General features: G+C 30.1%; 1 protein-coding gene across 2 annotated transcripts; it reads right to left on the bottom strand.

Annotated features, from left to right (window-relative positions):
- Window positions 1-213: 213 nt before the first annotated feature.
- On the bottom strand, window positions 214-25007 carry LOC105146226 (proton-coupled amino acid transporter-like protein acs). 2 transcript variants are annotated; one of them, XM_011056353.2, is made up of 8 exons: window positions 24684-25007; window positions 12143-12192; window positions 11713-11838; window positions 9844-10116; window positions 9497-9581; window positions 2279-2548; window positions 1424-1781; window positions 214-906 (listed from the first exon to the last, which is right to left on the bottom strand). In XM_011056353.2, the coding sequence occupies exons 1-8, from the start codon at window positions 24717-24719 to the stop codon at window positions 659-661; spliced, it is 1446 nt and encodes a 481-aa protein (XP_011054655.1). In that variant the 5' UTR covers window positions 24720-25007; the 3' UTR covers window positions 214-658. The 2 variants fall into 2 exon arrangements, with proteins under 2 accessions (XP_011054655.1, XP_087261074.1); XM_087404948.1 differs by lacking the exon at window positions 24684-25007 and having other exon boundaries at window positions 11713-11852; window positions 12143-12168.
- Between the last annotated feature and the right edge of the window lie 1332 nt (window positions 25008-26339).

The raw sequence follows: 26339 nt of genomic DNA, 5'->3' as shown, positions 1-26339 counted from the left end.
ACTTTTTTGTGGGCCTGTATCTACAGCCTAATGTATCTACAGTATTTTATATGTATTTTTATATGTATTTTTTTATTATTTTAAAATAAAAATAAAAAAACAACATTCAGAGATGTATGTTTTTGTAATTAAATGACACAATTGTTACGACAATAACTAATTCAGAAGTCGCCCACGCCGAAGAAGAATACAGAAGCAAAAGGGGCGGCAGTATGAAAATAAAATACTTTTATTTATAATAAAAGTAAAATCTTTTTACATATTTATACATATATATACTATATATATTGCTGTACCGTCATTGACGCAGACGCTGATGCGAGTCAGAACTCGTCGCGTCGTTGTACAGTCCGTATTTTCACTCGCAGTCTTATCATGCGTAAAAAAACCAACGAATGCACTTAGGAACTTTATCCCATTCCCGACGAGTCGAAACCGTAGTGTGATACGAGCCATAAGAAGTTAACGTTATTTCGGTCCGTCAGCTTCAATGACTCTGCGCCATGTATTTTTAGTTGCACTCACTTTTAGCAATGATCAACTTTAACTACGTATCGCGTCGTCGTCTTTTCTCGCGAAGAAAGATTCCTGATCACTTCCGTCTTTTCTTCTGTCACTTCACCACCCCACAGTTTTGTCGCACAATTTTTTGAATGCTTCATGTTGAGAACTTCTTGATGATTTCGCGAAGACTCGTGTAGGTACCCACAATCAGGCCTAAGGTCCCAATCAGCATCAGACACGTGTTCTTCGCCACCATAATCTTCCTTTCGGTGGGTCCCAACACTTTCCAGAAGGCGCACAGTTGTATGATTGCCGGGAAAGCCAGTCCCAGGCCCGATAGACAAAGTGCGCCGAACAGCGATATGAAGAGATCCAATTCCGGGATCGAGATCGCCAGAGCGACTAAAATGTATCGACAAACTGGTTAAACGGGATTATACAGATAAATTTTCTTTTTTTTCTATATCAGAGATATGCTACACACATATAGTATATATATATATATATATATATATATATATAAATATAAAATATATATAGTATATCTCTGATACACACACACACACACACACACACACACACACACACACACACACACACACACACACACATATAAGGGATGCTGAGAAAGTCCTTTTCTAGAATTCTTTATGTAACGTGTATTTTGAAATATTCTAACAATAAAATTTTTCATTTTATAATTTCTGAAGAAAATTTTTATAAAATCTAAAAAAGTTTAATTTATTTTTCAAAAATCTTCATAGATTTAAAATATAAAAAATTCTTATAAATATATCATATAAATATTATGAGAATTTCTTCAGCAGATAGATATGCTATTATATGCAGTTAGATATGCTATTTTCATTTGAATTCAGAATTATCTGTCTGCGATAAAGTTATATCGAAATGTACTCACAGGTAATTAAAATTATAACAGTCCTGGTTACATACTCCCAGAACAATTTAAAGCGGTACTTCTCGAAGTAGTGACTCAAATACTCGTTCCATGTTATATCAATGGCGACATAACACTGGATGGGATGCGTGAAAAAGATGGCGATAGCCAGAAGAATTTGCACTGCATCTCCTAGCTTTTCATGATAGGCAGATAGGTTAAGCGTGATACTGCCAGCGATTTCGCTGCCGAAACGCATATATCCGAAGAATCCCATGCCAGCGTACATCGCGACTATGACGCCCATTGAAATATTCAGGACACCGAATGATGTCATAAAAAATCTAGGGGTTTTCATCTCGTTTTCCAATGGCATGATCTGTAAATAAACAGAAAATAATCTGTATAGTCGAAACTTTTGTACGGTTCTTTTCGGATATATCTTCAGGAACGATATAGATATAAAAAATTTAAAATAATTAGTGCCTAAAGCTATTATGCACGTGGAAATTGCAACAAAAAGAACTTGTACCTTAGGTTGCGTTCAGTTTAGGTATTCATATATTGTAAGCTTTATTTTATTTTTGTCACTTATTACATACAGAAGAAAAATAGCGAGACTGAAGTTAGTGCGTGAGAGTCCAAATTGAACGCAGTTTTAGAAGTATATAAATAAATGACTAATATATTTTCCATAAAAAAAAAACAGTTTTTTCATTATTATTCTTCTATTTAATTTACGCAAATTTAATTTGCGTTAATACGCAAATGTAATTTCTATTTCTTTTCACGCTTATTTATTATCGTATCTAATATAATAAACTACATTTAAGACTCTTGTACATAAAATGTTCTGTTTTTTTCTCGATTACTTACTACACCAATGGCTTCAAGAGCAAATAGAACAGTGCCAAAGAAAAGCGGAAAATTTGTAACCTCTCCGAATGCCACACGCTCCTCGAAGGACAATGGTTCTCGGAAGATGTAGTAGAGTATAATAGCGATACCAGTAAGCATAATAACATTCGCTAGCGTCGAGAACGGTGCCAAAAATTTAAGATTCTTGATGTAATTAACTAAGATCAAAGGTAACAGGATAATCGCCATGTATTTCTCTAGCTCCATTGTGAAATATGGGCTCAATCCCTAAAAGACAAAAATATAATTGATTATTTAATAATGCACTCAGATGTAAAATTAAACTTTACTTAATATTACCAGAGGCGGCTCGATTTTTTATCAAGCAAATTTTGCACAAAGAAGAATTTCAATTTTTAATTATTAAGACTTTTATTAAGACACTTAATATCAATGAAAGAGTTATGCTACTATTTGTCAATTAATCTTTAAATACAATATTAAACGTTTAATGAAAAGATTGTTTGTGAATTAATTTTAAATACAATATTAAAAATATTGCATGCTTAACGAGAGCATTACGCCTACAAATTATATTCTAAAATATATAATAAACTTAATATTAAGATATATGAATAAATGAATGAACGTTTATAGACGTTTATAGATGTAATCCTATAGACTTTTTATTCCTATAGACTTTTTATTCCTAAATGAAAATTGTTCATGAAAAATTATTGATGAAGATGGACATGCAATTTTTATATATCGAATGCAGACGTCTGAATTTATTTATTATTTATATATAATTTTTAACTTCTCATAATTTAACAAAAAAATCGATTAAATATACGATGCCGTATGCATTTTATAACGCGTTAAATAGTATTACGCGTCACAAACCTATAAAAATAACAAAATCTTCGAAATATTTCAAGCAGGCCTTGGAAGGATAACGATGCTACTTCCGTTAATACGACTAATCATATTGACAGCTATGTGTCGAGAGGAATATAATCAGCACTTCTGCCTTCTGTCACATTCCGTTGACATTGAATGCGTATAATTAAGTGCTGGATTTTTCTTGAGGCGTATACATACCGTTCTTTTTCTCGTCAATGCGATCTTGATCTCTCATCATCTTTCCTATGTACGTCCTCAATAGAAAACTTTTCGCCCCAGTTTACGACACTTACGTGTTTCAATCACGTAGCATCTGAAAACATAACGACGCACGATAACTGATTATTTTCGCTCATCTTCTCATTCATTCGGAATTTCGTTGAAAATTGATTTTCTATTTGCACAAAATAGCAAAATTTAAAAAATCCAAAAGTAAATTGAAAAGATTGATAGAAAAAAAAATCACTTGCTATTATTTATCAAAATACATTTTTGCTCATTTTATTATCCTATCATTGTTAAACGTGCAATTTTTTTTCAAAAAAAACTTATTTATTTTAATAAGTTATACAAATAAAAGCTCAAGATGCTTGATTACAACATATACCATGCCATAATTCGTCAGCTCAGCTCTTCTCAATCATTCGATGTATAAAAAATACAATTATATCGTGTAACATTTGCAAAATTACTCCGATAGAATTAATTCTCAACGAATGTCAATTTTTTTATAATTCCAAATAAACGTGAACATGAGTAAAAAAGTTTCACAATGCGTGCGTCATTGTATCTCAGATTGCTAATTTATGCAACACCGACATAACATATACATACGTACTGAATGAAGAAAAAAATACTAAAACCGCAAAATAAATGTCACTATGTGTACAATTAATGATGTACATTAACTTAAATTATTTTATTGCCATTATGGTCACTTTGAATCATACGTTCGTAAATTCTATTTATCACGATTCCAAGAATTTTAAATTATAGCTTGGCATACCATATGGCGTTGTTACATCTAGACTTAATAATTCTGAGAGCTCGTGAACTTCAAAGTCAGTATTGACGCCACGCAGTCTCGCAAATATTTTGTTAATACGTTACGTTATACGATGATAGTGCTCTCGCACGTGTGATGTGTTGTCGTTTAATTACGCTTTGATTTCAAGGACAGGCGGAAATGGGTGCATTACTATCATTTAACAGTTTTCGTTTACCACCAGGTCGAATCTAGCCTTCGTCTTACATAAGCTAGATTTAACAACATGTCGCTGACATGCAATCGATATTGAATTCACCCTTGAAAGTTAATATATCTACAGCTTTAGGCGAATTGTATTCGTTATGTAAACGGATAATTACAAATCAGTTGTCATTAGCTATTAATCGTTCAATCGAAGGTGTATATACTGTTGTATACACTTTACATGTTATATACACATGTCTTACGCTGCTTAGAGAAATTAAAATTAATATCGATAAAAATGAATATTCGATAAAAGAAATTCAAAATAATTTCCTCTTATGCATTATGACTTAAATCTGAATCACCTTGAAGATTTCTGTTTAGGGAATTTACCAATTGCGATGATACGCAATAGAGCTGTTTTTCGTTATATTGCCTTCAATCGATTGTATCATTAAAATAGCTATATAATACTTCGTGATATTGATCGTACCAATTTACGTTATCAATTAACTACATGCAATATGTGATTTGATTTAATCATAAAATTAATCTATGCTACTGCGCACATTTTTGTGTACATATAAATAAAGGTATCATTATAAAAATTTCTATATACTTATATCTATGTTTGTAATTTTAAATCTAATTAAATAAAAGAATTTCTATATTCGATCAAATATATTGTATTGTATATATGTATACATCTCACATTTCAAAGATTTACTGAGATATTATAAAATGAGATGTTATAAAATTCTTTAGTGGTACTAAAATCTTAAAAACAAAATTAATTGTATCATTTATGTTTAGTATTTAAGTCAAAACATCTTTTAGTAGTTAAAGTCTCGAGTAATTGCTTCGTTTATCGTGTTCATTATTGAATTGTTATATAACATGCATTAAATTGCTTCGAATCTGCTGGAGCAAATAATCCGCCGTAAAGAATTATCTTGTAGAAATAATTTATTCGATTGCTTTTAAGATTAGAGTATATCTAAGCAATATGTATGAAAATTAGACTGGTTTCTAGGATTCTTTCCTTAGTTAAATTCTTGAAAATTCCTTATAAATCACTCTTTCGGATTTTTTCGAATATTTAAATTGCACTGATAGCATCATTTCTTTATATATTATAAATATTATATAAAAAATAGCATCGTTTTATTTTCCTAGTTCCTATTATTATCCTTCTTTTCAAGAAAGAATTTTATATGTTCTTTTGATGTCTCTTTGCTATTTTTAGGTACTATAGATAGATTTATTATTCATTATTATTCAACATTTACATTACTGGTATAAATATTTATCAATAACATTCATATCCGAATTATGTGCTCAAATTATCAAAAATATAATAAAACTTTATATACAATGCAAACTTTAAATATTGTATTTGTATTATAATTAATATTATATGTCATACTTAATATTTCGTAATTTTTAAAAAGATATACTATATACTATAATATATATAAAACATACATAAAAATATGTTATATATTGATATTATTTTATATATTATATTTTTATAGATTGCAAAAATTATATTACATGTAGTATTTTATATTAGTTTATAATCTTCTCCATAATTTTTCCTATATTTTCCTACATTAGCTTTTCATATCTGATGTAATTGAAATTTATTAATAGTCTGTTCCGATACTTAGAATCGCAGTTTAAGGACTTTGATATTTATATGACTCTTTAAACGATTAATGTACAACTTTGTACATAGTTCCGTTCATTTCACATCCGACCATGAAGTCGCGGCACGCTCGTTCGCCACGAATACAGGCGGCATTCAACATGGTTCAACGCGGAACGCACGCGTTGCATCCATTGCACACATACACTCCGACTTAGATGCCGTAACATATGTGTCGTAACGATAGTTAACTATCTATTACATCGCGCGCGCACTACGCAACGCCTTCCAATCCGCGGCTAAGGTGTCATCCACATAAGGCTTAGCGCCGTCGTATTTCACAAAATTGCATCACTATAACCGCATCGCGGTGCAACTGCATTTTCAGCGCGTGAAAATTCCTTTTCGTATATGGAGCGTATTCCACGAAATATCTGTTAAGCATCAGCGATCACCGGTCAATTCTCCGGATGTTGCCTCTTACTTCGCGTGCGAATCAAAGTGTTCTCGTTCGACTGACTCGTTCGACAAGAATACATTGAGGATTTAATAACTTTTTAAAATTGCGTTCTATATGGCTGGATTGCAGGAATTCGGTCTTTCCGTCCAATCTGCCATGCAACGGCATTTAAGTCAAGAATGAGTGTTAACGATCGAGTATTGGTTTATTTGCAAAAAAAAAAAACTTAAACAAAAAATTATCTTGCGTTATTATACACCGTGTAATCGTGTGAACGGTACTTAAGTTAACGCCTATCCGAGAGCGACTCTTACTTCTACTTAATCTTATACTGGTGATAAGATTCCATTCGTTTTGCGCCGCTGCAACGATTCTTGTGAGACCGGTGAGATAGTGAAATTCCATAATAAATCATTCGGTGCGGATGTACTAGACTTCGCATGACGTACATACATGGAATACAAGAATGGGATGAGAATGCGATTGGTAAATATATTCATTTGACATATACGATTGACGTAAATATGTAATTTCTACAATCCGCTTTCATCATTTAATATTAAAATACATTAGTATAATGATGTAAAAAATAATTTTTTCTCCGATAAGGAAAAATTCCGAGGATATTGTATAAAATGTCGTCCTCTTTGCAATTACATTACATTTTACATATGACGCTTACATTCACCTGTCTATTGCGTATATGTCAAACGTAGTAACGCAAGTTACTTATTAGGAAAATTGACAATTGAGAAGTCGTTAAAACTAAATAGATGTTATTTTGTAATAATTAAATCAATATAATTAAATGAATTGAACATTATTCTACAAAAAAAATTCGTCATTTTTTAACATGTTGCCAGAAAAATGTAACATTTATGAACTAGTAAAAATAAACATACGTAAAAGAATACTGAAAATTTTGCTGATTGCATAGTTCAGTAAAACACGGAAAAAATATGTTTATTAATAATAACAGCTAATGACAGTTTAATTAAAAATAATTTTGTTAATTCAATAACAGTATTAATTAAATAAATATGCGTTATGGTCTTGTTTTAATGCGAAGGTTATTTGTTTTTTATTAAAATGTACTATTAAAAATTAACGAGATTATATTCTCAATCAGATCACTATTAGCTTCAATACTGTTAATATACCATTTTTTCTCATATAACGTACCTATATTCCGAAGATTTTTTCTGATAAAAGAACATTTTTTATAAATTTATTTATTTATGTGGTATTTTCGAAGACATTACGATTAATTTGCGTTGTTCATTTTATTCATTCAATAATTTTTGTATGTGTTTATCGTGTAAGCCATAATAGAGTTTTTCTTTATAAATACATATACAAAAAGAACGGTTTTATCTAAAATTTAATTGGATACATAGATCTAAAAATTTTACTGGTCTATCAAAATGATAAAATTATCATAGAACGTTTATAAACTGGTTGTTAAAATCAAAATTTTTTGCAACATTATCATTATGCTTGAGTGTCCTATATACATAATTATTTTGATGATTCAACAAAATTATTTTTAGACTTACATCTAATTAAATTTTTAAACAAAAATCATTTCAACAAAAATCATTTTTTCCTTAGTAATGAAATATTGTAATGTGAGTATATAAATAAGACTTTATCCCCATAGATAGTTAATTGTGCTTTTACTTCATATTGTTATGTAACTATTTATGTCATTTAAAAATTTATATTAAATTTTTTATATTTATTAATTTTTTTAAATATTTATATTTTACAAATGCTTACAAAATACTTTACAAACGTTTTAAAAAATTCCGATAACACCGATCATTAGTGATTATTGATGCGTCTGAAAAAAGTCGCTCGTCATGGATAATCATCATGGTAATCAACGTGTAATGTTAAAAAGTATGTTAAGTTCTTAAAGTGCCTCGATTATTATGTGAGTTCAAATGGCCGTTATTTTGAAAGCAAACATCAATATAGTAATAATCAAGTTGTTGATTCTTTTTCGTAATGTTCGTTTTTATAAATTCACATTTATATTTTTCTCACATTACGTATTAATAAAAAAATGTATTGAATGGTTTTTTTCCATAACATAATATTTAAAATTTGTTTCTGTCTACTTATTTTATCTACGTATTTTATCTACTTAGAATAATAACCATGTTTTTATTTTAAACAACTTCTCAATCGGCACCTGTATATAGACATAAGAATGATCGAATTTGACTCACAATCAGACTAATAAAGGCTGCGTCACAACGCTCGTGGAATCATTTCATCCTTGTCATTTATCAAATGTTAAACAAGGACAAACGATGCTCGCGAGCAATGCAAGCGTTAAGTGGAATGCAGCCAAAGTTTATGAGACAAACTGCACTTTCAAAGCGAAACTCGAGCAAGTTCGCATTTTCGATTTCGATCTCGATAACGTCTCGAGAATGTCGATGACCGGCTGTCTGTGTTAGGTACGATCACCTTGACTCAATCGTACATGCATTAATTATCAGTAACTGTCTACTTGCATATTTTCTTACGACGTATTTCCCTGACCTAGATTATTTGCTTTTCAGCCTACGCGCTGTAATGCAGATACGCGATATCAGATTGATTGAGTACCACCGAAAGAGTTCAAACAGATTATCAATAAATATCGTATAAACGAGTACTAAATAAAATTAATTTAAATGTGCATATATATGAGATTGAATTATTGTAAAATTACGTATCTCAAAAATTATATAGGTATCGTAATATCGAATTTAATATTGTTTCAATAAAATCGATAGTTGATTTTTTTCTTAATTTGATATTCGTCCGTTCAAAGATGACATAATTTATTAATATCAAATTTTTTTTATCAATATATCATCAGTATGTTACAATCTTATACGGAATACCCAAAAGAATAGAATTTTACTTAATATTGAACATGACTAAAGTCGACTTAAGTCCTTCATACATATCGAAAAAGCATCGTATTAGGTGAGTAATGAAAATAAAATATAAATCGAAAATAGCAAAGGTACTCACCGATTGCAAATTTGAAGCAATGAAAACTATATAGACGCAGCAGGTACCCATTTGATAGATTAGCAGGAAAGTATTTATTACGTATCTATAAATATAAAAGAAAATTTTTTTTATTATGTAGATGTATTTAAAAGCGGTTATTATTGTTGTAATTACAGCCATTATTTCCATATTAAAATATAGAAGATAATATAAAATAACTCTTAAATACCGTTGCTTATTACATTTTAACTATCGTAATTATTCTTACCAACAATGTTGCGCAAAATATAAGAGGAAGATATTTATATAATTCTTTGTAGATTTTATTTCATAAAGTTACGCCGGAAAAAGTGTAATGTACTCACATAGAGGCTTTAGAAAACCGTCTGAGGAACATCGGTCCCTCGGACAGAGCGGATTCCGCAGTCGCCGGATATGTCATGGCCGGCACCCTTTTCCTTTTGCACAGTTCGTATTCCGAGCGAACGAGAATTCGCATACAATATATGCAGAGAAGTCCTATGATGATCGTGGCTATTATGCCGACAACGTATCCGGCATGATAGAAAGCCTTCGGCATCGCGAGGATCCCAGTACCCAAACTGCCCTTCACTAGGTGAAGCATGGTTTCCGCATAGCTGAAAAATCACGTCGCACGTGAAGAAACCGCACATTTGCCACGACTGATCATTAACAATTGTCTTAAACAATAATGAGAAAAAAAATAGACCAATAATTGAATAACATAAATAAGAGAAATTAGATTTAAAATTGTAAAATATTTAAATTGAATAGATTTTCAAAAGAAATAACGTTTGTGCGCAATTTCCTGATCTTACACATTATATTGAATATTATATTTACAATATATTAAAATTATATAACATTAAAATAAAATATATTAACATTATTAATAATCAATATAAGTTATTAATACCTCTGCAGTATAATAATTAATATGTAAAATATGATAAGCACATGCATTCCACGTTTCGTAAAGAGGTTTTATCGAGTCATTCGACATGATTTAATCGGATTAGAAAATTACGCTAATAAGACAATTAGGGCGTGTGAGGAAAACGTCATTTCGCATGCGAAGGAAATAATACGAGTTATATAATATTCTTGGTCACCTTGAATGAGACGAGTTGTATCGTTTTCCACTTTAATTAACACTTCAATAAATCAGATATTTTAATCAATTTCGATTGGACGATTTAGAATACATATATCAGACAATCAATCGCCAGATAGCTGTTTTGTTATGATCTTTATTAATTAAAAGTTTATGCAAAGAAAAACTATTGCTAATATCGTCAAACTTATCAAGATAATAAAATGGAAAGAGACGTTATATCTTACCATCGAAGATGTCCTTTTTTGATTGTATTACACACACACATACCTCATATATTTTCGTAATTATCAAATATCTAAAGATATATTATTTTCAAGTTATCATTTATCGTTTTTAGATAGTTACTAATTTTTCATTAAAGAGAAGTGCGTCTAATCTTTTAGCAATTAGATTTAATAATACTATTATATTTTTAGTAATAAAAACAACAAAAATATTCATATGTCAACAACAATTCAACAAATATTCATATGCCTCTCACCCCTTCTTTTCATCTCTATATATAAGTATAAATATATACATACATTTTTTATTGTACTATACTGAATTTATTTATATATATCGCATCCTCGCAATAATTAATTTTATTAATATATCTTTAAGTTAAATTACGTCTTAAATTATGTAATCCTAAAAACTACTCTTATTTTAATTTGTCTTAATCATTTTTCTTTTATGTCATTTTTTTAAGAAAGTATTTGAATTTAACTTGTATCACGTTTCCTGATTGTACTTAAAACACAATTCAAACATAATACGAAACATTTTGACTTATGTTACTTTTCTTGCAGGATTGCGATATATACTAATGCTAATACTAATACTAATACTAATACTAATGTTAATGTTAATATTAATATTAATATTAATACTATCATATTGAAAGGATTGTCTTTTATTGAATTTAAGTATTAAAAAGTATAAGGAATAAAAAAGCATAAAATTAATAAATATAAATAATTATATTTATCTCTTATACATGCGATGAACTACCCATTTCCCATTTCCCATGTTAAATTACATCACAAATAAAATAAATTAACATAAAACGTATATATATATATATATATATATATAAAATAATTATTAAACTTACCTAGTCGGATGTTCTACCACTCTATGTTCATATGGGTCATAATCATTTTCCTGCTCGTATACGTTCTTCTTCTTATCTTCGAGTTCCAGGACATAAATACCATCATTCTTTTCGGTCGATTTGTAGCTGTAAAAATACAACTTTCATACAAATCATGCGTTCTAAACAATCTAGGTACATGAATTAAGGCTTATGATACAATAATGAAATTTGTTTGTATTTATTGTGTTGAAATTTGTTTTTTATTACAATAATAAAAAAAAGTAGTCAGTGTCGATTTAACTCGCGTAATGACACCTTTCTATATTAATTTTATATTGAAGTTAGAAGATAGAAATCTTGAAAAATAATTCATGTAGGTACATTTTATAAACAGCCTATTTTCTGTATATTTATATAAAATTTATTATATTAGACATTAGATACTCACTCATGATAATCTTTAGATGAAGAAGACTTTTTCAAATCTTGCAAAGCATCCTGTAAAAATAAATGATTCTCATTAAACAAAAAAATTCATACTTATTTATAACTATAAAAGTCTTATAAAATAAAGTATCAATTTTTTGTCCTGTGTAAACAACGCACAAACTTTTGTCTAGTGCAATTAGAATAAGTTTAAATATATCTAAATATGATTTTTTAAATGTATCTTAAATCTTTCTTCGGATACATATGCACAATATACAATTTTCGAGGTATCTATCATTGTCGCTGATATTTATTGCATGTCATATATCATATCTATTGCTTATAACACACTGTATTCGAACACTTGTATTCGAATGATATACATGACGTTAAATCCGTATCGATCATTGATTCCGATTTTACTATCTGTCACTGTATATATATGCAAGTATAATAATTATAACGATACTAAAGAATTACGATAAGATGTTATCGCCTGATGAGTGCACTTGCGCATATACAATATATGTGAATGTTATACAGGCATTTAAAAAGAAGGTTTATGCATTTTCTACGGTATTATTTTAGTTATACAATATACATTCACAATTTAAGTTATATCGGATTTGCTAGTTTTTCAGCAATAAATGTATTTATTAAATCAATATTGAAATTTTTACAAGTTCATTGACATAAATAAAAAATACAAAATTTTGAAAATTCTTCAACAGTTAATAAACATAAATATCATATGGCACATTGATTAATTGCTTGGATAACATACGAACGTTTGCTTTTGAATTATCTTTAATATTTCTGTAATATTCCACGCTTGCAGCCATTGCGACATGAATGATTATAGATAGCAATTTAATAAGGGAGCCCGGCTTTTTCCGTTAAGTCCAATTGATTGAATCAATCGATCGTCTAATATTAGTATACTAATATTACTCTATCTCTGTTGCGATAAATAATTCTTTCCCTTGATTCATGTAAAGCAAATGCCTATTTCATTACGCGCGAATCGAGATAATAATAAGCTCTTTCAAGTATAGGTTTTACGATTTGCATGACAAAAGATTTGTTGAGAAACTCAATAAGTATCAAATATTCGCTTAATCAATTTTGAACGTAACCGTATAAATTACGATTTAAAAAAAACAAAATTCCTCGTGACTAAACGTAAATTGTTGAGTAACAAATTTTTTTTTCTTGGTAGTTTATGTGCAAAACGTGTTTATTTCGTCATATGAAAACTTAAACATCTGTGGTTTTCAAACACAGTTTTTGTGTCTATATGAAAAAAAAAAAACATTTATAAATTCAGGAATTCAGTAAGTCAAACATTAATTCGAACAATTTTTGATGTAACCATACAACAAAAAATGTGACTTAAGCCCAATTTTACAACTCACGGTTAACTCTTAACCGAGATTCAACTTATTCATTATCTCTTTTCAATTCTAGAATTGATTAAGAGTTGTGAGACTAGGCCTTAAAAAACAACAATCTTCTTGCGATCTTAAATCGTAGAATGATAAATATTTTTCTTCGACTGTTTTCGCACAAAGCGAATACCTATTTCGTCATATACGCAATTGCTACGATTTTTAAGCACAGTTTTATAGTCTGTACGAAGAAAAATTTAAAAAAATTTAGGTATTCAATAAATGTTGATTAAATATTCGCTCGATCAATTTTCGACGTAACAGTACAAATTGCAACTTAAAGAATAATCTTCACGCGATTCTAAAGTATACATTACGTCAATTGACATCTACATAATTTCTAGCGGTTCGTACATCTTTATGTGCAGTTAAATCAACGTGACGAATACGAGAAAATTTTCTTACCCCGCGCTGTGCAAACGTACAAATTGCATAATGTGCGGATGCGACCATTTAATATGTCCTTCAAAACAATACGCCCACAAAAGTAATGCTATGCGTCATTAACGGTACATATGATTTATGTCGAGCAGTGGAAGATTCTGTCAGGTTGTATCAATATTAAAAATCAAATACACAGATATAAAAGTTCAATTTGTTATTCAATTTGCTAACAGGGCTTTGAAAAATTTGCCGTTATATTCACATATTATATCAACAACGCAACATTGCATCTGATAATAGGTATACTCTTTTGCGATAGAATCTTTTTTTCTTCGATTCTCACAAAACATACAATAGAAATAAAAAATCTCGCACTTTTTTATTAATTGTGTTGAGACATAAATATACATTCTTTTACATAAGTTTTATATTTAGAATATAAACAATATTTCGAAATTTCTATTTCTTCGTGATACAAATACACAATAATAGAATTATTAAAATTTGACAATTAACGCGCATCAAAAAATTAAAAGAGGTTAGTGTCGTATTAATGATGTATTAAATCACCGAAGAGAAAATATGATTATCTTGTTAACGCATTATTCATATTACCAATGATACTGCTGAGAGAAATATTAACTCTCTCGCATGTAACCACCGAAGACGCCGAAGTTTTCTTGTCATTTCTCCATAAAAAATATTAAATGTTTATGTACATTAGTGACGGTGATAAATCATTATAAATAAGATTACAGATATACCTATATATGACTCTTTTTTAGTCATCCTACGCATTACCTCGCACAATTGTAACGTTATACTCGTTAGAACGTGCATACGTCCGATTAAAGATCATGTTTAATGACGGATCATGCGTTGTGTAAGCATCAGTACAAAAATTGACATAAGCCGTAAACATAGTTAAGCAGGTAGGTAGATGCTCCGCATATCTTCTACTTATCTTTCCGACGCGAAATGTAAATGTCTTTATCAACTCTTGTTAGATTCACTTATTTACAATACTATAAGGCTTCGTATCTCTTGTATTATACTTGAGAATCTCTGATATAATTCCAATGACTCGCGTGTATTTGACGTTTACTTTTTACCATCGGGGCATCCGGTGTTTATATTATCACTGACAAATAACTAATCTATGCGATATCAAAGCGAAATCCTTTCAACATTTCGATGATAATTTATTCCACATAATCGGACTTGTATGATTCATATCATTATTCTACATAAAAGTTCATTTCTTCGAAAATGAATAAAAGCTTATTATTAGAAAACTTTAAATTAACGCTTGAGTTAATTTTAAATAAATTTACAAATTGTTATAATCTACAATTCATTGCAAATTTATTTACAATCATATATTAACAATTCATGCGTTCATGCGTTAGAAGTAAATTTGAAATTAAAATGCAATTGAGAATTATCAATTAACGCGTTATTTATAACGCTACTACCGTTATTTTACTTCTTTTTGTAACGATTGTACTTTTTTTAAAGTAACGATAACAAAGCTTCCTATCATTACTTTTAATTCCTTATCTTTAGATCTATTCAATAGATTGCATTATTTTTAATTAGCTATAGAAATATGTTATTTATATAGAAATTTAAATATTAAAATTGATTTTGGATCTTTACATCTTAGATTGTCTGATATATGTGTGTGTGTGTGTGTGTGTGTGTGTGTGTATGTGTGTGTGAATGTGTGTATATATTTACTGTCAATACTGAAAATCTGTAAAACGTAAACAATAAATTTTCAGTATTAGCAATATTGGAATGCACTCTTAATAATGATATTATAGTATCTAAAAACAATGTTTAAAAATTTGTAATAAAATATGCGTTTATAAATTATAATCTAATTCTTATAGATAACATGTATATAAAAAACATTAATATAAAGATTAAATACGATAGAGAATGCCAATACGGTCAAAGTTAAATGTTTCGAATAATACATTATTTGACCATGTTGACGTACTCTATCGTATTTGATGTATTCATACGATCGTTTCTTAAGTCTTAATAATATTAAGAATTATAGAAAATTTATGAGACAAGTTTAAAGAAAAGCACTTGTAATGACTAACTTAAAATTTTAAGTTTTAATATTGATTGTTACAATTAATATTAATTTTTATAAATAACTTTTAAGTCTAATAATTTATTTTAACATTATAAAAAAGTAACGGATCGTAATAAAATCGATAATGCATTATTTTTATGAAGTAGTGTTTTTAATTCTGATAAAATGTTGTAAATAAATTTTTATTGAACGTAAAATTAATTTAAGTTTCTAACTAACACAATAAAGCTTACATACAAATTTTCAATCGTACGTAGAGATTATATGTACATTATCTTTCAATTTTGAAAGCTAAAGGAGCATAAAAGCTAACGCACGTTGCCAATGCAATAATATATTACTTTAATTTACATATATAGAGTGTTTGGAAAATACAAATTATATATAAATCCCAATCTGAATTATGTGTTGATCATTCATTAAATATGACAAAACATACAGAATGAAAAATCAAGTAGTCAAATAGTACATCAAAGAAATAAAAATCGAAAATATATTAAATTATAAGTAAGGAAATTAAGAGAAGTTATTTTTTAATAGTACCTGTGAGTCGAAACCGCACGCCAATGGACAAATCACAAAGTATCGCATATTAAAAATCATTGACAAGATCTCAAAAAGACATGTACCCTCAGTGTGACAAATAGAGAAAACACGAGTATAATGTAATATAAGTAAGGAAATGATAAGTGGAAAAGAGGGGATTGATTAAAGAGGGGGAAGCTGATAAAGAAAGGAAAAATATATGTCTGGAAGTCTCTCAGTATTATTTTGCTTATTAAGTCCATTTTTTGTCTTTTTATAAAAATTATTTCAGAAATTAATCTTGTATCTATGTTCACAATGACGGACATTTGTATTAATATAAATATTTTGTAGACAATGAATTAACGATAATATTGTAAGTAGCATTTAATATTGGTTTTAATTTGTGATACTCAGAATGATCAGATATATGATCGAAATGTTTATCGATATATGTAAATTAAAGTAATATATAATTGCATTGACACTCTGCGTTTGGCTTTTATGCTCCTTTATCTTTCAAAATTGACTTGTTCGTTATTTTAATTTAAAAATTATATCTTTCTTTAACAAACTAATATAATTTTATTAACAAAAAAATCAAAGAATCCATGTATAATACGAATATAAAGGATTATATCATCATACACAGAGACACGTAACTTTATTAACTCTTTGCATTGGCTATTATCAATCCGATGCGATGCAGCAAGTCAATAATAATTGTTATAAATTGTAATTGTTAACTTCGACGTCTGTGGATGTTACCTGCCTATCATGGAAAAAAAATACGATTTTAGTACAGATTATTAAGTTCTCAAATCAGGTGACAAGATTAGGCGTGGAAGAAAACCGGTGGAATACTACGGAGTTTGAAAAAATTCCATGATTAGCGCACGCTCTAATAGACGTGTTAATTGTTCATACTACAGAAAAATAGATGGTGAAATGTCGAATAAAATTGCCTTTGGTATCAGAATGGAACACTAATAAAAAAATTAACTTTTTTTATTATTATGTTATAGATATTTATTATTATGTTATTATGTTATAGATAGTTATCTCAATTATAATGTTTAAACACACGTTGGTAAGTACTAAATAGTAACCAAACTTGATAAGTTTGCTGTTACATTCGACGAACCAAGTTCATAAATACAATAAAAAATCGATAAATTAACGACGGCCGAAGAAAAAAACGATTAAAATAATGTATAGACGTGTTATTGATTGATGATAATCATTATTAATCAATGAGACTGATATTGAATTCTGATATAATTAACAAATTGTCGTGACAACGTGAAGTGCACTCAAAAGATGTTGCTTTTCGACATTTTCGTCCGTACTTTTTTATTCACTATTTTACAATATTTCATATCACATTTTAATATTTGAAAATTGATGACAATTTTTCTACATATATTTGTCTAATTTGCAAATAAATTCCTTATGATTTGTTTTAATTTTATTACGCGTACAAGTATAACACGAAGTAACATTCGAAGAACACTCGAAGTGAATACTTCTTTATAACATAATTCTCCATAAATATTAATTAAACATATATATATATATATATATATATATATATGATAAATATAATAATATATAAATACAATGTTGTACATATAATACAATATATAAAATTTAATAATAAAATTTTCATCTAATGAAATATATTATTTGATAAAATTCCTCTATGTTGTAATGTGTTTGTTAAACGAAAAAAAAAATTTTATAAACTATGAGTGATTTTAATCTTATAATATCTATTAACGAGTCAACAAAGCTTATTTTTATACTTATCAAAGTACTTTGGATATATATATAATCTTAAATCTTCGCATACATAGAGATACAAAGATTTTACAACAAGATATGTTTTCGTAGTTTCGTGTATCTCAGCTATCACTTTAAATCGTCATAATCTCGTTATCTCCGTCGTTCATTAAGTTTTCAAGATAGCTTAAATTTTGGTAATTTATTTTTGTAATCATATATTACATAATATGTAAAAAAATCAGTTTTCTGTGTTTTATCTACTTTCGTGGTAATTGTATTTTTTTCTATTTTATCAAAATTTCTAATAATTGCAGTTAGAAGTGAAAGATATAAATAAAAAAATTATATATTAGAAGATTAATAGAAAAATTCATTAAGCAAATAGCAAGTTTCAATTTTCGTTCTTCAAAAATGCACAAGAAGTAATTAGTTTTATTTATAATGTAAATAACACTAACAATAAAAAAATATTTCGCTCTTGGATGCTGTTAAAATTGTGTTGTTTTACGTAACATTAAACTCAAACGTGGAGTTTCCTCATTGAGTTTCTCACGTGTATTCGGTCGAACGCGCATGAAAATTGCCTCGTTATCAAGAATCGCGTTTTCGATACTTAAAACAATGCAATTGCGTTTAATAAAATTGATTCAATCTTTGCAATGTCTTTACATAACTCTGAATTCCGACTTGAATATTGATTACATTTATGCACGGCTTTAGTTGATTCTGCTTCGAAAACGCTCAGTTTCCTCAAAATGATTGCAATTACGATATTGCTATGCCTCGGAATGTTAAGGTTATTCCTGTATCATTTCGTGATTGGAAGTGTGAGAGCAATTATGATCGAAGGCCTCCAAGGATTTATTTGCAATTCAAAATATGAGCGATTTATATTTTTTGCATGACATCGGGGAAGATAATAAGAAAACAGAAACAAGTAGAAAACTATGGCAGATAGTAGGAAACTATAGTAAACGTTCACAATAGTTACACAATCGTTTTCCAGGAATTAAAAGGAAAAAAGAAAGGGATAGAAAATATAAATATCAAAGAGCAGACCGCTCGAGGAAGAGCTCTATGGCAGAAGACGCGTTTTAACCGCTGATGACTTTTGCGATTTTTCACGTTTCATGGCGCAACACGATTTCGCTCTTGACGTTACGTTCGGTTACGGCATGCACTTCCGCCGGAAAGCAGAGGAGTCAAAGCCGCGTGCTGATCCGACGTGCGGCCGATCACAGCACGTGGCTTTAGATGTCCGCAATGTGCATAGTAATTGCATAGAGAGAGGCTGTCATTACATTGATAAGCCGCGTATATGTTCATTATACAATGTCGTCGATCGAGATTAAAAACCAGTATCTCAGGCAGAATTTCAAGTTATCTTGGAGACGATTCAATCAGCTGCGATTGTATTACGTATCGATCCTCTTATTTCTTCGACATTATGTATCTGGCGCGAAGTTTTTATGAACTTCTGTTTCTTTGGTCGTATTCCAATATACACTGCCAGTACCGAAAATCTAATGGTGATTGAATGATGAGGATGTTCGCACGAATTTGAATTTTGACTAAAGCAATATTTTTCGCAATAAAAATTATTCACAGATTTAAGATTCTTATTAATATTCTATTTATTAATACTCTTATAAAGATATGTATTATCCTCAAAAATTATTAAATTGTTTGATAATTTAACAAGTGGCATTATTACGTTGATTCTGCTCATGATTGCATTCCAAGATCAAAAAAAGATTTCGCCATGCGGCGAAATTTCAATCTATCAGAGGTGTATATAAATTCACACAGAAATATTCGAGCACTAATGTCCGTATTCATAGTCAGATCTTGTATTTAAGACTTCCTTAAATTTATCTTTAGATGCTCAGTAGCCAATAAAATAATTCGTAGAACACATCTGAAGATAAATTTAAGGAAGCCTAAATATAAGAACTGACTATGAATACGAGCATAAGATCCGCTTTGATCAAATGTAGGATTCCTCTTATTTAATTAGATTTATAATTCATGTTACTATAGATTTTTAGTATTGACAGTGTATACCTACATTTTTTGTGGATTTCCAATTTTTGAGATCACGGTACCGTTTATTATCCAAAAATAGTTCGTGAATTGTATTAACGAACAGTTTACAAACTGAAACGAGATGGAAATGACAAAAAATGAGCAAATTTAGGTAATGACCAATAAAATTATAAATATTCTAGTAAATTTATTTACTCTTGATTTTCATTTTGTTTCAAAATACACAATTCTCAAGTCGAATAATGGATTCATTAGAAAAAGCAGTTTTGCAATTACTATTACGAGATTGTTTAATATGATTGGTTATATACGTTTAGGTCCAACAAGAAACTAAGAGCAAGAATCAATCGTATTAAAGAATAAACTATTATCTTACAACAAAGCTGCTTTTTCTGCTGAATGTAGCCTTTACTCGATCTGAGAGTCGATTATTGATATCTTGAAACGAAATATATATATATTTTTTTTTTTTTTCGTTTTGTTTATATATACTTACATATATATATATATATATATATATATATATGTATATATATATATATATATGTAAGTAAAAGAATTTAAAATAAAATATTTATAATTGTCCATTGGTTAACAATTAATTAGTACATTTATTCATTTTTGTAATTTTCACCTCGTTTCGAGATACACACCAACTCTGTAAGTACTTTTGATTTGTTCGCGAATATTTCTCGAACATCTACAAAAACTGAACATGTCGTCCACATCCAGTGTTCATTTTGGATTAGTTGCTTTTCTTTTTATTTTATCGCCTTTTAATTTATTTTCTAAAACAAACTTGAAATGAACTGTTCGCAAACAGCAAGCGAACAAATTAAAATAACTAATCGCGGATTATTTATTAACAGTTTATCAATTATTCACGAATTGTTCATCAACTTCGATGAAGTTACATCTTTATTACATCTCACGATATAGCTCGAGAGAATGCAACACGCATGAAAGAGAAGAGAGGGAGATTCATGCTTGTTTGCAGCAAACACGCGCGATCCTTATCAATGCAACAAAAATAATCCGTGTGCGATTGTTATCAAGGAGATGCAACTTCCAAAAACCGATGCGCCAAGTTGATATGGATGGATGATGACAGGCTGAGTAATCATAATGTCAGATAATATTATTGTTGAGAAAGATGCCTATGAATTCGTGGTACATTGTCGCGTGCATAAAGATAAACAATTAAAATATGTAGGTAAAATAGATAAGTACCGAGAAAATAGCTCATAAAGGGGAATCTAAGAGCAGAATCTACAAACATTGCTCAAGTTTCAAGATGGTTTTAAGCCAATGCTGAAGATACCATAAACCAATCAGAGAGCATATTAGCGTCTTAAGACATTACTTGAAACTGAGGTCTTGAAATAGAACGGACTATAAATACCGACCTAAGTTCAAATCCCAGCAGTGCCAAAAGTACCTTGATGTTATATATGTCAAAGCGTTAATTCAGGCCCGATCTAAGATATAGAATGCGTGTTGCAGGTCGCAGGACTATAAACTATCTTAATTTTAATTATAATAGATTGCAGGAACTTGGGTGAGCTTCACTTTAACGTCCGGCGTCCTACATATTGTGACCTGCGGCCTATTATAATATATTATGACATACATTTCACTTGTGACCTGCGTTCTGCGTTGGCAACTATGCAGATCGGGCTTAAATGTATACACTTTCTGTAATCAGCTGTAATTAACGTATACATTTACTAAAATTAATACTATGATAATTCAGATATTTCGTCTTTATTTGGTGATAGAAGGTGGAGAAGCGATTGAAAAAAAATAACAGGGAAAATTATTATGATCGATAATCGATGAGGAAGATAATCGATGGGCGCAGCGTTTCCTGCTCCGATCGATAAAAGGTTATGACATAAGACTATTGTATATAGATAAGTACAATTTAAATTTATGTACTCGGGAAAAAAATGTTAATTATATAAATGGACATATTTTATGTAATTATATATAAAATATGTCCATTTTTTATATAATTAAACCTTCTCTAAAATATACACCACGAAGAAATCAACTTCGTAAGGTCGTTGAAAAATTTACACAAGCCGACGTTACGAGGGAAAGGCACAAAACCTTTAGAGCACTTGGTGCAACAATTCGGATACTTTCGAATAATCGTATGCGCTTGATCGAACAGGTATTGTACCCGGTCGCCTTCGACAGCGCGAGGAGAAAAAGCGAGGGAGAAAAAAAGGTGGGCCTGGAAAGAGTTGGAACAGGAGAAGGACATCTCGCGAAAGCGTGATATCAAGTCAGTGAAGTCGGCACGGTTTGTTTATTTATTCGGTATTTCCTCGTTGTGCAACAATTCTAATTCATCGCTAATTATTGTCGGCGATAATTATCGTGAACGAGCGGGAAAAAAACAGCAGTAACGACATCGATGTCATCATTTCGCACGTCAACGCGATGAACGAATGATCGTCCTTCGTGCGAAAGTTTCGTTTGTGTAATACGAATAGAAACTTTCCATCCTCGTGATTGGTTCATGATCGAATCATCGCGCGATCGCCAAATCGTTACAAATATGTCAAGTGTGCAATAGTTGAGAGCTTATTATTATCCCTGTTCTGCATAATCGTTGCTATAAAAAGAAATACCACGAAGTACGCTTTGCAACGAGAGATATTAGGTCTGTTTGCACTGCTTGTTCGCACTTTTTGCGTTCAGTATCTTCGCTTTCTCTCTCTTCAATGTCCGAATATATGTTGTATCTTTTTTTAAATGTAAAAATTTTGGGGAATTTCGAGCAACGCGAACCTTTTGCGAATAATAATTGTCTTTTCTTTTTATAAAATTATTTTATTTTTTGTACTTCAATGTACAAAATTGTCAACTAAATTTTTAAAACAAGTTTTTTTCTAAATTAATTTAGAAAATTTCAGTCCAATTTTAAATCTTTCTTTTTTCTTAATTAATTTTTTCTGTAATTAAATCTTCCTCAAAATATGCGTGAAAAAGGAATCAGCTTCGCAATTGCTGCTCTAGTCATTGAATTTGTGTACAAACTCTAGCGCGTTGTTTCTAAATGTAATTCGTAAAAATTCCATTAAAATAACTCATTTTCAAGTGATACTTATTTAACATTATTAACATTATCATCTTTTGTATTATGCATGCCTATAGATAAATCTGCACGCAGTAGAAAAATATGCATATCCTTATCACAAACTGTAAAATGATGGAAGTCATTTCGATTCTTTTTTACAAAAAAAAAAAAAGAATTGAACGTGACAAAACGTTACAAAAAATTTGATCTGTTTTGTACATAAATTTATCCTTTTTCATGTAAATATAATGTCACACGAGCGTGTAGAATTTTAAGTTGTTTTTACGTACAAATATAAACATTGTTCTTATGTAAAAATGCACTCATTAAAATTATCTTAAAAGAAACGTCACTCGACTGACTCAAACTATATAATTTTGTAACCAGTTATTCTTATGCGAGTTATTTTTTTAGCGATACAAACGCTAAAAAAAAAATTACGTAATCTTTAAAGATAAATGGAGCAGCAATAGAGTCTTATTTTGAAAACTTATATTTTTTATCGATATTGTTGATTTTTCCGGATTTTTCTAAATCATACCTTTCGAAAAGAAAAATAACTAAATATAATTTAAAATTAACATTTCTAGCGTTACTTCGATTACGTCAAGGCTTCACTCTACTGCTTTTACTTTTGAAAAAAGAGAGAGAATTGTTTATTATTTTCGGATGATACTTTAACATACATCATGCTTTTAAAAATTAGCTGTTACCTAAAATTTAGATTTTTAGTTCCGTTTATGTCAGGGCTCCTCTGTTTTTACCATCGAGAACAAAGAGAGAAACGTGTTTACAATTATATATTAAGATTAAGATGTTCTGTTTGCACAAAATGATTTCAAAGATAACGATTAACATGACAACAAAAAGCAGGTAAAGAAATAGAAAAATCTATCGCGAATCATTCAGAGAATACATATCCTCTCGATAGAGAGAAACCGAAGAAAATATTCTATGCCTGAACTTATAAGTTATGTATGGAAAATCGTTACAGGAATATCAACAGATGACAATTTAAATTTCTTTTTGACGTTGTAAACACAAACAAACACACACACACACACACACATACACACGCGCGCGCGCGCGCGCGCGCGGCAGACATTTATCTTGCGCTTATATAAAAACCATTCCTAATGCATTCCAATATTTTACATTCGTGTCATCCACTCACCGTGCTCGATGTAAATCCCAAATTGTCGTGCGACATCCTGAGGGATGTATTGCTTAGTTGTTCAATATCAAATATCACCGATAGATCCTTGCATGCGATAAGCGCGCAACGGTAAGAGTAACAACTATCGAGTGATGAGAAACGAAATAGCAAAGGGTTGATCAGATGAGCGATAGAAGAAGACAGGAGTAGGCGCGACGGGGGTCGAGAGAGTGTCGAGACGATTTAAAGATCTCTGAAGGTCCGTTGCATTGTGCGTAGCGACAGGTACGGCCGCTGCAAGTCGACTGGTTTGACTTAGCGCGAAGTATTATTTATATAGCCCGCGTGTCACTCGTGCGGCGTGTGTGCGACTCGGGCTCGCGGTACCGTTTCGTATCCGTATCATTTTGGCGTATCGATGTGTTGAGACTGTTGTGTTGAGGGGCGAAGGAAATTCCCAGCGCGTGGTGTGTTCGTCGCTCATTCAATCGGTCCGGTCCGATTGACGGCGACGATGGCGACGACGCCGGCTTGTGCGAGCACGTGCTCGTACCTTGAAGTAACGTCAATCCGCGAGTCGCTCGTCGATCAACACCTAAGGATTTTGCAGCACGGTGCCGTCGATGTACGGTGTGCATTGTACATTCGAAGGCGAGCGTTCAAGTCACCGAGTCGAGCGGCGGTGCTATCGAATGGCGCGGGCGTATCCACTTGTATTCGCGTTTCTATGTATTTGCGTCAAAGGGTAAACACTCACTTGTATCGAGCAAGTGCGTTTTTTTTTCAATGTACGTACAAGTAGGATAAGGACAAGTACGCGCGATACTTGTTTAATAAATTTGATTAATGGGGACATTAACGTTTCCGTATTTTTTTTTAGTCTTCCATTTTGAAAAAAGCAGAAAAAATTAAGTAATTTTAACTAGATTAAGATTTGTCGAGTTATTACAAGGATATTATGCGCATTTATTCCGTAATGATTAGTCTCGCTTGTTTTATGTTTGCGGAAAAAAAAAATTTTGAAGGATTTCCTTGAAGCAATTTAACGTAAAGTACAGAAATATTTTAATGGTACGTTAGATATATCTAATATAAAATGTAAAATATAGATCTAGATCAGGCCTGTCCAATTTGAGTTCTGGAGCTAAAACGCAAAATCATCGTCGCAAAAAATTCAATGTGAATAAGATTTCAGGGACTGTAAAGTGTTGATACGCATCTAAATGACGCTTATCAACACTTTATATTTCTAAAGTTTTACTAACATTGAATTTTTTTACATCGATTTACGTTTTGACTCCGGAGATCAAATTGGACAAACCTGATCTAGATTAAAGATTAATTATTTTGTGATTACTGATTAGTTTATATATATAGCTTATATATATCAGCGATTATATATTAATTCTTTAACCTACTCCATACTCGATGAATGATGCTTGAAATTTCAAAGATTTAATAAGTATTTTCATCGCAATTTCAAAGATTTAATAAGTATTTTCATCGCAATGATAAAAATTAATTTATATTATTTCAAGATATTGATAATTCCTTTGGTAGAATGTCATATTTGAACTTTTATCGAAGTATTTGATAAACATCGCGCGTGATTAGTTAATCTTCATTTTGAAGATTATAAGATCTGTATTCACACTTTATTTTTTTTATCAATAA

Source organism: Acromyrmex echinatior, chromosome 3, assembly GCF_024713525.1.
Source record: "Acromyrmex echinatior isolate Ae372 chromosome 3, ASM2471352v2, whole genome shotgun sequence".
Lineage (NCBI taxonomy): Eukaryota > Metazoa > Arthropoda > Insecta > Hymenoptera > Formicidae > Acromyrmex > Acromyrmex echinatior.
This window is presented reverse-complemented; position numbering and strand designations above follow the sequence as displayed.